General features: G+C 38.9%; 1 protein-coding gene across 3 annotated transcripts in view; it reads left to right on the plus strand.

The window, feature by feature from the left end:
- The window catches only part of LOC110377022 (prestin), a 42,484-nt gene extending 29,508 nt beyond the window's left edge, over window positions 1–12,976 (plus strand). For 2 of the 3 annotated variants that reach the window (XM_064040273.1, XM_064040271.1), the window contains exons 3-17: window positions 168–329; window positions 645–790; window positions 1,072–1,138; window positions 2,910–2,989; window positions 3,368–3,532; window positions 3,938–4,042; window positions 4,482–4,615; window positions 5,042–5,204; window positions 6,238–6,318; window positions 6,594–6,757; window positions 7,342–7,422; window positions 7,789–7,912; window positions 10,106–10,294; window positions 10,815–10,941; window positions 11,320–12,976. In XM_064040273.1, coding sequence (XP_063896343.1) covers window positions 168–329; window positions 645–790; window positions 1,072–1,138; window positions 2,910–2,989; window positions 3,368–3,532; window positions 3,938–4,042; window positions 4,482–4,615; window positions 5,042–5,204; window positions 6,238–6,318; window positions 6,594–6,757; window positions 7,342–7,422; window positions 7,789–7,912; window positions 10,106–10,294; window positions 10,815–10,941; window positions 11,320–11,462 — 1,931 coding nt within the window. In that variant the 3' untranslated portion in view covers window positions 11,463–12,976. The remainder of the gene's footprint in view (window positions 1–167; window positions 330–644; window positions 791–1,071; window positions 1,139–2,909; window positions 2,990–3,367; window positions 3,533–3,937; window positions 4,043–4,481; window positions 4,616–5,041; window positions 5,205–6,237; window positions 6,319–6,593; window positions 6,758–7,341; window positions 7,423–7,788; window positions 7,913–10,105; window positions 10,295–10,814; window positions 10,942–11,319) is intronic. The other variant, XM_064040272.1, reaches the window with a different exon arrangement.
- The last annotated feature ends 595 nt before the right edge of the window (window positions 12,977–13,571 follow it).

Consider the following 13,571-nt stretch of genomic DNA (forward strand, 5'->3'; position numbering starts at 1 on the left):
GATGGCTGACCATCCTTGTAGATTCGAAATGCGAAACCGTAATCTGCAAGATCTTTCAGAAGCAATGAAAGTAATTTTTCACATTTCCTTGAAAAATGTTAGAAAGCTACGTTCTTCTAGACTTCCGAGAAAATGTTGCTTATATTTTTTCTTATTTTCTTCGACAGTCGGCGAGCGGTGTAAAAAATTCGTGCGCAACTGTGGTTTCGGTGATTGCATCGTCAATTCCGTCCCACTGGTGCGATGGCTGCCCAAGTACAGTTTCCACAAATACGCGATAGGCGACCTGGTGGCTGGGGCCACTACGGCCGTCATGCATATACCACAAGGTAAGAAAAATGAGAACTTTATACGTTACCGTCTTTTGCGTCGGCTGGTTGAGTAAGAGCTCATAATGATGGGGCAAAATTTTACTTTTTGGATGGCCGACTTTGTGTCTATATTCTTAAAATCTAAGGATTATATAAAAAGCAATAAATTGTAGACAAAGTTATCATTTGATTGGATTTTTATATGGATGGTTAAAACAGATTTTGATACATGAAAATTACCTGTGAAAAATTTCCCTTTGTGCTTTAAATGATAGAATGTCATATAACGGAATAAATACCCGTTCTTAGACTTGCCGTTTCAATATTTCCCAGGTATGGCGTACGCACTCCTGGCGGAGGTGCCTCCAATAGTGGGGCTGTACATGGCATTCTTCCCGGTGCTGATCTACGTAATACTAGGAACATCCCCTCATGTGTCCATGGGCACATTCGCCGTAGCTTGTCTTATGGCGGGAAAGGTGAGTTCAACGATCTGATAGTATTTTATTAGAACATTTCAACCCAAAAAAAAAAAGTAAAATCTGATTAGTCAGACTGAATTTTGTCAGTTTCTGCAAACGCTTGATAATCAGCCAATTGGCCTTCAAGATTATTATTACCTGGCTAATTCACATTTTTTGTGGTGTTGTGGTAAATAACGAAGTAATATACAAGCTGTATCTAATGGATCAATTTTTGTAATATTTCGCATTTCCCATGATTTTTCAGTTACTTTTCTAACAGTTTGTGTTGTTTCCAGGTTGTGACACAACACGCAACTCCAGCTTCAGAGTTCATACATCCAAACGCTACAAATCCATTATTAGGTAAGTGGTATTCAAAACTTTTCATCTGTTGTACGTCTACCTCATCACCCTCGTCCTCCGAGCCTTTTTCCCTTTTCAACTACGTTGGGGTCGGCTTCCATCTACCTATTTTCTATATAAAGTTCTACAAACTGACTTATGTTGCTGGAGAGATTGTTACGCCACTTCTTCTTCCTAGCAAAAACACTTGGGCAGTGGTGAAGTGTGGACGTTATGAAGGCAAACTTTTGTTGACTTTTTATTTTTTATTTTTTTATTTATTCCTTTACATCAGGCAACTAAGGCCCATAGCAAATACGATACATAAATAGTAACATTACAATACTTATAGGTAAACTAATGCATATGAAAAATAAAAAACAATACATAAAAAATGAAACAAAATAATAACTATAAACTAATACATAAAAAAAAAAGAACACAATTAAGTCTATTTGTTGACACGAATAGGCGGTGTCGTGTTGCACTGCGCGGTGTCGCGTAGCCTCCCGCGGAATCGCCGGAAAACGACACCTTTCGGCCAAAACTGTTCTTGGAACATGTCGAGGTGCTGAGTCGGCACACGTACCACAAACGATTTGAAATTTGTGTTGTGTCTCGGCTCCAACCTCTCGACTCTTAAGGTCCAGTTGGTCTTGACTCTTATATACTCCACGATCTCCTCGACCTTCGTGGAGTGATGAAGGCGCGACACATACAGCTGCGTCCTCGGTATTGCGGGGCGCAGCAGCATGTTCGGTCCCGTCAACGCAGTTCCGCATTGATTTCGGCTGGATGGCTTCTTCTTTCTTCTCTCCACCTTGACGAAACCATCTGCATCAGCTGTCCCTTTACATGGTACAGATTGTACCGTGCCTCGGGTTATTTCGGGCTGTTTTTGTATTGCCACAGTAGCTTTAGGTGGCCGTTGGACGGGATCTCGCTTTACGGCATCCGAGTAAACACGTCCAAGCCTAGACGCGCTTACATTCATCGGCGTCCCGAAGGCAGGGGACGCGGGGAGGGCGGGACACGGTGACGCATCACTAGTAGTGGCGACGGCAGGCGACGAGTGCAATTTTGCTGACTCGGCGCGCTGCGGCGATGCGTTGACCTGTCCGTGGCGTGTGTTGTCGCTGTTGGCATGCGCGTGTGACCTACATACAGAGTTTCGCAATTCAGCTACCTCGTTACGTAGATCACAGATGGTGGACTGTGATGCTTCCAGCTTCAACTGCAGCTCGACCAGGCTAGACCTCATGCTTGTGATGTCCTTTAATAGCCTGGTGACGTCGACGTGATCGAAAGTGACCGGGGGCAGCTTCCGCAACTCCTTTGCCACAAACGTTGGCACGTCGTCCGGGTCGGTCTCCTTCAACAGCCTTATGGTGTCTTGAAGACTCCTCTCTCCCTTTTCATCTCGCCTGCGGGTCGGCATTCGGTCTGCCATTTGCAGCGACTCGTACAACAGCTTCTTTGCGCTGCGTATCTCCTCCTCGGTGAAGTTCGAGGTGCATATTTGGGTTACACTGACCTCATCCATGACGTCCAGCTGGTACTGCAGGAACGCCAGGACCTCGTTCGCCACGAGTTCTTCTGAACGCATGGTATCAGACTTAGCGGCGGCTGACGCCGCGCTCGGCACGAAATTAAAATAATTTCTGCGAACAGTGCAAACGCGTCCGATGTCAACGAATGAACGCGATACACTTATGAACTATAATTAGAAGATTTGTGTCTGTTCTCATATTTTGGTCAAGTATTGTACTAATCTAGTTATTTTTTGTTCCAGTAGAGGGATTAGCAGGACCAGTACAATATACGCCGTTACAAGTGTTAAGTGTAGTTTGCTTTTGCGTCGGAATATTTCAAGTAAGTAGTTTATTTCATAACTTCTGGTATTAACTAGCCTATGTAATATCTTCTCAGCCAAAAAAACTGTTTCTGAATGTATTATGTTTTTTGCATTGGATCAATTTTATTAAATAATCCGCTATATACTTGGGACACCAATATTGCAGAGCTAGACGCTGTTTCGAAATATTTAGCGGCATTTTGCAAGAACTGATCAAACTATTGACTAAACTGGTAAATTATTTAATTCAAAATATACTAAGTATTGCAAATAGAAGACTTATGAAATATCTTCATTTGGCTATAAGTTTATTGCCAAAGCATTTGGATCCTTAGTAGCATTGAATGACCTCTTTGATCACCATTATTTACTAACTCCGATCACACCATTTCCAGATAATAATGTGGATACTGCGACTAGGGGCGGTATCCACGCTACTATCGGAGCCCCTAGTGTCAGGGTTCACAACGGCCGCCTCGTTCCACGTGCTCGCGTCTCAGCTGAAGGATCTCTTCGGAGTCAAGCTCATCAAGTTGTCTGGGAACTATAAAGTTCTTTTTGTAAGTATATATTGACGATATGTCTTACTTAGCATCTCTATATATAGGTACCAAAATGTATCTGATGATGAAATTCTGTTTCTAAACCATTTGATGGGGGGCTGTATGAGGAAGTCATTTCTTACGCCGTCTTTATTTACCTATACCGCTTTCATAGAAGCGGATTTTCCGTTCGATTTTTCCGAGCGGCATCGCTCGTTTCGTACGGGCGATGTGAAAACAATTGACAACTACCGGTGCCAAAGAAAACTTTTTGGACCTTTGACCATTTTTGCCGCTCGGCATGTCGAAAAATCCGCTGGTGTTAAATTGTGGTTTATCGACAACTATATTAATTGAACTATTTGAATATTACAAAAGATGTGTAAATTAGTAAATCTGATTGTTTTTTTTTTTCTTTCGCAGACATTTATAGAAGTGTGCAAGAACTTGCCGAATCTGAACTGGGGCGCGTTTGTGATATCCTTCATAACTTGCCTCATCATTGCCCTAAACAACGAAAGGCTTAAGGTAAACATTATTGATTTGATTTATTTACGTCTCTTATTCAAGATCTTCTTCAGACTTCTTAACATTAAAACTTAGGAACTTTTCGTGCATTCTGTTATTTCTGGTATACCTGAGTGGAAATGCGATTATATCAATTTTATTCTAACACAATGTAGACCCCAACATAGTTTGGGAAAAAGGCTCGGAGGAAGAGGAAGAAGACATGTTAATTTGATTTATTTGAAAGCTCGTCGTATAAAATCTCTGCGTTCATTAGAAGGACGTGCGAAACAAAAAGGTCCTTTCTGGCATAATCCTGAACTGTACCTATTTGGCACACACATATCTATTTTTCCCCCTATTGGTTTTTGTCATATGCTCTATCAAGAAATGTTTTTTTTCTTTCTCTCTTCTTTTGAAAAATATCAAGATATCTAATAAAATAATAACATTCTTCCAGCCATGGGTAAGCAAGCGGTCCCGCGTGCCCGTGCCCATAGAGTTACTGGCCATAGTCATCGGCACTCTCGCGTCAAGGTATGGACATCTGCGGGAACAGTATGGCATCAGCCTCGTTGGAGAAATACCTACTGGGTGAGTTGTACTACATTGAAAATGTGTAAATAATGTATAACCTGGTCTTGGCATTCCAATCATAGAAAAAAGTCACTTACCAGAGATTTTTTATTTTAAGAAAAAAGAGCATATAATATGAGCACTGCTGGATGCATACCGTCCCCAAAGTTCACTACTTTGTTCGGTCTTCCGTGACGGGCATCCACTCGATGACCTTAGCCAGATCAGCAATAACTACTTAATTTGGATTTCTATAACCTAACTGCCTCTGTTTCTTTGCAATTAGAGGTAGAAAAGTGGCATTAGTTTTTTTTCTCCAAGTTAATTTTGTCTTTCAATCTCTAATCGCAAAACTATGGGGACCTATAAAGAATATTGGCAACGCCCTATAGTTTTTCACATTCCCAGGCTTATTTAAAACCCAAAATTTTCTATTTTCCTCAGTCTGCCGGTCCCCCAAGTCCCCCCAATGGCGTTACTCCCCGAGGTGGCGGTAGACGCGTTCACCATCACGATGGTGACGTACACCATATCCATGTCCATGGCGCTCATCTTCGCAGCCAAAGACAAGTACGAGATCGATGCTAACCAGGAACTATTGGCGCTGGTAAGTTTGTAATGTAGAAGAGTCTCCCAAGTCCCCCGTAGCGTTACTCCCCGAGGTACAGTCCCCCAAGTCCCCCTGATGGCGTTACTCCCCGAGGTGGCAGTAGACGCGTTCACGATCACGATGGTGACGTACACCATATCCATGTCCATGGCGCTCATCTTCGCAGCCAAGGACAAGTACGAGATCGATGCTAACCAGGAACTATTGGCGCTGGTGAGTTTGTGATGGATGTCAAAGAGTCCCCCAAGTCCCCCTCACTCCCCGAGGTCGCGGTAAACGCGTCCACCATCACCATGGTGACATACACCATATCATACATTACATTACATACCTACATTTCTTGTGCAATATGTGGCTGTAACACAGTGGCCGACAAAATTGCAATCAATATCACAAACTTTGCAACATAGCAGTAATGTATGGTAAATAGTATGGTATATTATGACCGATATTTTTCGACAGATCATCTTCATCCTGTACCTATGCATACCTATGTATTGCAGACATATGGCTCATCCATAGATTTCTCGGCAAATATATTTTCATATTGACATTACGAAATATAATATAAAATACACGATTTAATGCTCTAAATTGAATGACACCTTAAATGCCGGTGTGGAGCCGTGCTGTTGCGGTGCTGCTATAATGTGCCACAAGCTTTAATTCGACGCGACGCCGTGCTGCAGCCGTGCTGTTGCGGTGCTGCTATAATGTGCCACAAGCTTTAATTCGACGCGACGCCGTGCTGCAGCCGTGCTGTTGCGGTGCTGCTATAATGTGCCACAAGCTTTAATTCGACGCGACGCCGTGCTGCAGCCGTGCTGTTGCGGTGCTGCTATAATGTGCCACAAGCTTTAATTCGAGGCGACGCCGTGCTGCAGCCGTGCTGTTGCGGTGCTGCTATAATGTGCCACAAGCTTAAGACTGACTCCAATAGTAATACAGTTTAAGAATACCTTGCAGAACCCAGTATCCTTATAACATAATCTCTCACACACTCTCTACATATATACCAAAATGTTTGCAGGGCTCAAGTAACGTGTTCGCTTCATTCTTCTGCTGTGCTCCATTCTGCGCCAGTTTGTCCAGATCATACATACAATATCAGGTGAGTTTACCACGTATTTATCAAATTAAACCATTATATTATGAAAGTTCTGATGATTTAATAGCAGGGAGAATATCTTTATCTCTTAACCTTTTGAACCTTAGACTAAAAAATTGAATGTCATTAGCTACTACTATTTTTTTAATCGTCTTCCCAAAAAGGAGGAGGCTATCAATTCTTTGATAGCCTCTAATTATGTTATGTGAATGTTTATATTTTTCCTTTTGTTTAATTATCTCCTTTACACAATAAAAAATCTAAATCCCTCTTTCTAGGCAGGCAGCAAAACAGGCATTACCTCAGTAGTAAGCGCAGTATTGATCCTATTCGTCCTCCTGTGGATCGGACCATTCTTCGAGCAACTCCCCCGATGTGTGCTTGCGTCCATCATCGTCGTGTCGCTTAAAGGCATGTTTATGCAGGTCAAGGAGTTGGATAAGTAAGTCATGATTGTTATATACCTACTTATTTTATTTTGGTAAACTAAAAAGTGGTTGCTACCACAGGATGGCCATCGCAGACGGGATAAGCCCCGGAAGAGATGATGGGACGACTTGAACGCCTCTAACCCTAATTGGCGGGAACACTGTAAAGGTCGAGAGGTGTGAAGACAAAATGGGGAGGCCTTTGCCCAGTAGAGTGGCAATTCAGGCTAAAAAATAAAAATGAGGCACCGTCTGTGCTGTCCAATGTACCTTAAACACCTGCACAGCGAAAGACCCAATGGAAATGCCGTGGACATGGAAAAATTGAGATTCGATTGCACTCGACTGGCTAAGATTTTTTTATAGTAGGTATGCATGTAGGATCAGGGAAAGGAATAATGTCTAAACACTAATGTCCCCTTTTTTGAACGCACATAGAAAAAAAATATGAGTGTTTTGATTTAGTACACATTTCTGCAGAAAACTATCTATAGTTACTTTGTCTGGATCAGAGCTCTTACTGTGTCTGGATCAGTGTAATAAATCTATTTTAAGTTTTTATCTTGAAAGCCTTTATAAAATCTATGAATATTTCCAGGTTCTGGAGGCTAAGTAAACTGGACGCCATGGTATGGCTCGTGACCTTCCTTGTCACTATCTGCATTAACATTGATATCGGGTAAGTTTTCAATAGGATTTCATGCCAGCCTCTAAAAACATAAAATGCTTGAGTATTTCAATCATCTTTGGAATTGCTCACTAGAAATATTTGTAATTGAGAAATATACATAGAGAAAAAAAATGACTCATCTTTTGTTCATCCGTGACTCCATATCGGGAGTATCGTATCTAATCACATTAAATTACATACGTTAATATACCTACTGGTTAATACATGTTGATTAGCACAAAGAAATAAATAAAATACGCAAAAAAAAAGTTTTTTTCAAACAAATTAAATATACATATAAGGAGATTCTATAGAGGAGATAGAAGATTTTGAACAGCCATTAGCAGTTCTTTATATCTTGTTATTATATTTCAGTTTGGGCGCGGGTCTGCTAGCCAGTATAGGAGCGTTATTCATTCGCTCTCAGAATCCTTACACCTGCCTGCTGGGGAAGGTGTTGGACACAGACCTTTATCTAGACACGAGGAGATACAGAGCTGTGAGTATGACAATTAGTTTATATCTTTGTTTATTTTTTAAAATCCTTGCGAAAAAATGCACTTTCTGCGACTATTTTACACGTCATTTTAAGAACGCTGGGGTCGGTCCACTGACTGATCCCTGAGAAGAAAGCCGAAACAAACTCAAAGATCATAGTCTCTTTGAAAGTCTAAATATGTTACCTTGATATCAAATTACATTATGTGTGAGTGTCACCATGCACCCGGTTTCAGATGTACGGCTTAACCGCAGATAATAATTAATTTTGTTTTCTTCTGTCTGCAAACAAAACTTTGCTTGCACTGATAATAATTAACCAAGATTTGTGGGAACAGCTGTCGCCCCTGAATTATTTACCTTTGTCACTATGTCCAGCAATTTATTCGTAATTTCGTAGTCTATAACAATAAATTCTCTTACTAGCCTTCTAACTAAGTACATGCAATAAATAAAACAACAAATAATCTCTAGAACATATGTTCATTCAAATACTTATTTATTTAAATTTACATGCCATTTTATTATTTTAACTGTACCAGAAATCTTCAATAAAAGCGAGTTTAACACACTCCCAGAAGTTTGTATACCGGCTTCTTCCTCTGTCACGTTACTTATTTCACTTCCGTTTACCATGTCTATTTCATCATGGTTGTCTATAGCTTTTACAAAGTTATGCGCAAAATACATCATTACTATATAGAATATAAAAAATATAATCCATTTTTCGTAGTTGCGGAGACTGATTCCATAAGCGGAAACGTTCGGATACGATTTCTTGGAAAGCAGTTTCATTTTGCTTGGTTGCTTTATCCACTTCATTGTGAATGCCATCGCTAGGATCGCGTGCTGCGCGTATCAAATCAATATCAATATTATATAATATATGGAAAATTTGATCCAATTTCCAAAGTCGCAGAGACCGGGTTCGTAGTTAGAGGCGTAGTTTCAGAGTCCGTCTATAGCAAGAAGTTTCCACAATAACAAATCAATTAAATTAGAACAAATAAGTTGCAGAATATATACACTGTTTATTCAAACAGTTATATCTTCAAAGGTATACGAAATCCTCAGTAAGCCCGAGTTCTACGCACACCCAGTAGTAGAAATACTTCATCTTCAATCACGTTCGTGAACAAACTCGGCTTACAATATCCATTTAACTATGATTGACTATCGTGAGGACCGCGTTATGCGCGAAATACATCAATACTACGTAGAATACAGAAAATATGACCCACTTTTCGTAATCGCACAGACCAATCTCATATGTCGTAGTGTCCGGATACGATTTGTATGCCAACAGTTTCATCCTAAAAGCCCTCAAAAAATACTATTAATTTTCAATGGTGCAGGTTGTTAAATAGACTTCCGAACGGCAGATTCATTTCATTGTTATTGTCTATAGCGAGGATTGCGTACTGCGCGAAACACATCAATACTATATAGAATAAAGAAAATTTAATCCATTTTGAGGAGTTGAAAAGACCGATCTCGTAACTACAGGCGCAAGAGCACGATTTCTCTGTAAATAGTCCCATTTTGCGGCAGTAATTTTCAATAGTTCACGTTTGTAAATAGGCCTCGGCTTGCCATGTCCATTTCGTTACGATTGTCTATTGCTAGGATCGCGAACTGCGCGAAACACATCAATATTATATACATGAGAGAGAAAATGATCCATTTTGCGAAGTCACCGATTCCGATCTCATAGTTGGAGGCGTAAGGATACGATTTGTCTGACAACAGTCTCATCTTAGGAGCCCTCCTTAAGAGAGGGCTGTTCGTATCCCTTTCGCATGTTATTTTCTTTTGTATCTTGATTTTAAACTTGCTGCTTTTTTCGATATTGGCTTGAATGTGACAGTTTGAGTGACGGGTTTTGTTTTTTGTCTTTTATGGCTGCTTGATTGACTGGTGACAAGTAATGAGGTCTTATATAATTTTTTGTATGAGGTACAGTTTCGTGACCAAAAAGTTATTATTCTTATGGGGCTCTAAAATAAATTAAAGCCTACTTATATAAAATAGGGGTACTTATATAAAAATGGGGAAAGGAAAACATATCTATTTATTAACGAACGTATTAAGGTACACGAATTGCACCGACCATTGCTACGGGTGGATGTTTAAGTCCTGATTATTTTTAGGACTACAGTAAAACATAACTTAAAAATACATATCCCTTTTACAGGCTGAAGAGTTGCCAGGCATCAAAATCTTCCACTACTGCGGCGGCCTGAACTTCGCCACTAAGAACCTGTTTAGAGACAAGCTATTCCGCAAAGTCGGCTACCTCAAGCCGACCGAGGTGGCTCATGATGAAGACAACAACCTTACTAAGAGCGAGTCTTATGAGTGGGATCCTAATATTAGTCATAGGGTAAATTACTGTTTGTCTCTTATTTGTATAGGTCTTACAACTACAGCCACATTGACTTCTATCCGGCAAAAATATTATAAAAGCTTAGAGCCAGTTTTTTAATAATACCCAGGTTAGAAATGTACCAATAATACACTAGTTTATAACGACAGATCTCATTTTAACTTTGAGTCTTTTTTTTTGCTAAGTAATATAGATTATAATGTATTTGGTACAAACAGAAGAACAGCTGTTGAGTAATAAAATGCAAGAGTCGGAACGCAATGTTGCCAGACAGTCGTCGTAAAGGCTGCCGCCAAGAAAAATGCAGTACAGATATCAACACAAAAATAATGTCCTTTATGACTCCGTAAAATTACTGATTTAAATATACCCAATTATATTTTTCGTCCATCACATAACTATACGTGAAAAACAGAGCTGACTAGTAATTATAAAGACATTTCTTTCTTCTATTATTCAATCTATATTATCTTGTGTGCGGAATTTATCTTTTTTCTAACAAACATTTGTTCCGCAGGTACAATGTGTGATAATAGACATGACGGCATTATCGTACGTGGACGGGCCGGGAATCAAGTGTTTGGTCGCGGTACAGAAGGAGCTCGTCGCCAGCCATATCACTGTGCTACTGGCTGGAGCTAATGGTAAATATTTATATATATTTCTTTTGAGAAATTATCAAATGAACCTCTCCCCCAGTGGTAAATTACCTACGCCTTTTTTGTGGGAAATTATCAAATGGCCCACTGTAGGCGCAGCGTGAAGAAGTGTCAGATTCATACTGACTAAATACCACCATGTTCCTTCCGAAGCCTTTTATTTACCAGGGCCGCGGTAACTCTTGAAATGGGTTCTTATAGTTTACCAGGCTACATGGAAAAAGTTACAACTGTATAAATACGAGACAAAGTAGAATTTGGCACACAATTGATCCAGAGCTTAAGAAAAGACATAGACCGTCAGTAACTTGAAAATCCAGAGAACAAAAATACTAATCCTGGTATCTAACCCTTCTTCCACAGGTCCAGTCCTAGAAATGATAGACAGGTACAACTCCTTAGAGACAGACATACTTCAAATGGAAACATTTCCCACAGTCCACGACGCTGTAGTTTTCTACAAATACTTAGAATCTAAGAAACACGTGGTCACGGTGACCACGTGAGACCAAACCATCCCCTATGGGGGGTAAGCCAAATAACATGGCCTTATGTAAGGTCGCATAGCTCAATCAATATACCTAACGTAATTTTTTACACTTCTATTTTTGTACTGCCCTGAATTTTGATAACTGGTCTTTTTGTCCAAAACAATATTTTGGAACAGTATGCCCAGTATACCCGTACTAATTTCAATATCGTAAAAGCCACAAGTGTCACTATTTTCTTTTAAACCGACTTTAAAAAAGGAGGTGGTTTTCAATTAGACCGCGAATATGTTTTTCCTAAATAAGTTCAAAAACAAACCGTAATTTTTAGTCATTCTTCACATACTTTTATACTGAGATATACTTGGCATACTGTACTGATTAAAGTTTTAATATCCAGTCATAGCCCTTACAGTTGTAAGAATTTCGTTCCTATAAAAACGTAAACTGTTTTAAACAGTATTAATTTATTTTTACAAGCTACATGCAGGGTTAAAATAAAATTCATTTTGTAACTTACTACACTGAACTTGGCTCAGATGTATTATACCTATTTAAAGTTTCAGTACTTTGAACAATTAATTTGATTAATCATATCTTCGTGTAAATGTTGATTTGAGTGTCAGAAAGTTCAATAATGTCGGCCAAATAATAATTATATTCAATACCCAGCTTACATTACTTTTCACTAAATACCCCTTAAAATGTGCTAAATTTCTCAGTTAATTGTTTTAAGTGTACAGATATAAAATGATGTTTAAAATACGTAATAAAAATAGGTACTATTTAGTGAAAAGTGATGCAAGTGTGCCTTAAAATAATTATCGCTAAATATAATTAAAACATTTTATCTCTACCAACGTTAAACGATTGATAGAAATAGAATGTTTATATTATATTTAGCGATCGTTTTATTTATGTAATAAATAAGCAATTGAGCCTTATTAAAATACTTATGATGCGTTCCACCATTTAACTATAACGATAACCGAACATTTTGCGTTGTCAAAATGATTTGACCAATGAGCGGCAAGTATACGGCTGGTTATAGTTTGGTTATCGTTATAGTTAAATGGTGCAACCCACCCTTAAATGAGTGAATAATTTAGTGAAATATGAAGTACTTAAAGGTACTTAATCGCTTTAAAGATTTTAAGTTATTAATTTAAGAAAAGCTTATGTGGATCAATATTTTGTTGCTATTGTTTATCAAGCCTTATAATTTTTAATGTACAATTTCTAGTGTCATAATTTAATTGTAATCTTCGAAATACTTGTGGAAAACTGTACACAATTGTTAACGAAAGTAGAAAAAAATCTTTTTTTGCAATTATAAGGCTATATAGAAAACCAGTGTAAATAAAATATAAAAATATTAACCAAATACCTGTATTTCTGATATTGTTGATAAATGTGTGCAGTTTTCAGCTAGAAGGTAAATGTATTTATTTCTAAATCTGTTGTGATATTTAGTACCTAATGTGATTGTACAGAATGTACTTAGTATAAATAAAATGTTGAATATATTTTAATATTTTGTTTTATTGACACACTAACTAGCCAGTGCAGCAGTACGACAGTAGGTATTATGATATAGATTGCATACCTCTCTCTTTCCTGCTATGTATCCCACAAGGTGGTGGAGTCAGCTTTCCTGGTTTCTCTTAACCACTTCGCTCTATCTTTGACATCGCTCTCAGATACATCCAGTCACTGACCTGAATTAAAAAAAAACTGAATTGAATAACATGGAAATTAGATAAGCACACAATCGAATATTTTAAGAAATTGGCCGTGATCGCGACACGAGGATCATAACTGCATAGGCAATAGTGGGGTAGTAATTAGACGCAGATAAAGAAAGCGTAGCTTTCATCAATTCGTACGATCTGGTTTTCAAATGAACTATATATTATCGAAACTAACTGCTTGAAGAAGACGTTGAATCTATCAGGTAGCTCTTTAACTAAACAATGCCATTTGATAACATCCAGACTATGAATTGAACGCGATTTGATTAAACGGCAATTTCAAAACTAGTCGTGGCGTTGACTACGAACTACGCGCTACGCGGCGTAGCGTGCTTGCTATGAAGCGTAGGCGCAAGGAATGCTATCTGTGAATATC

Source organism: Helicoverpa armigera, chromosome 22 (assembly GCF_030705265.1).
Source record: "Helicoverpa armigera isolate CAAS_96S chromosome 22, ASM3070526v1, whole genome shotgun sequence".
NCBI lineage: Eukaryota > Metazoa > Arthropoda > Insecta > Lepidoptera > Noctuidae > Helicoverpa > Helicoverpa armigera.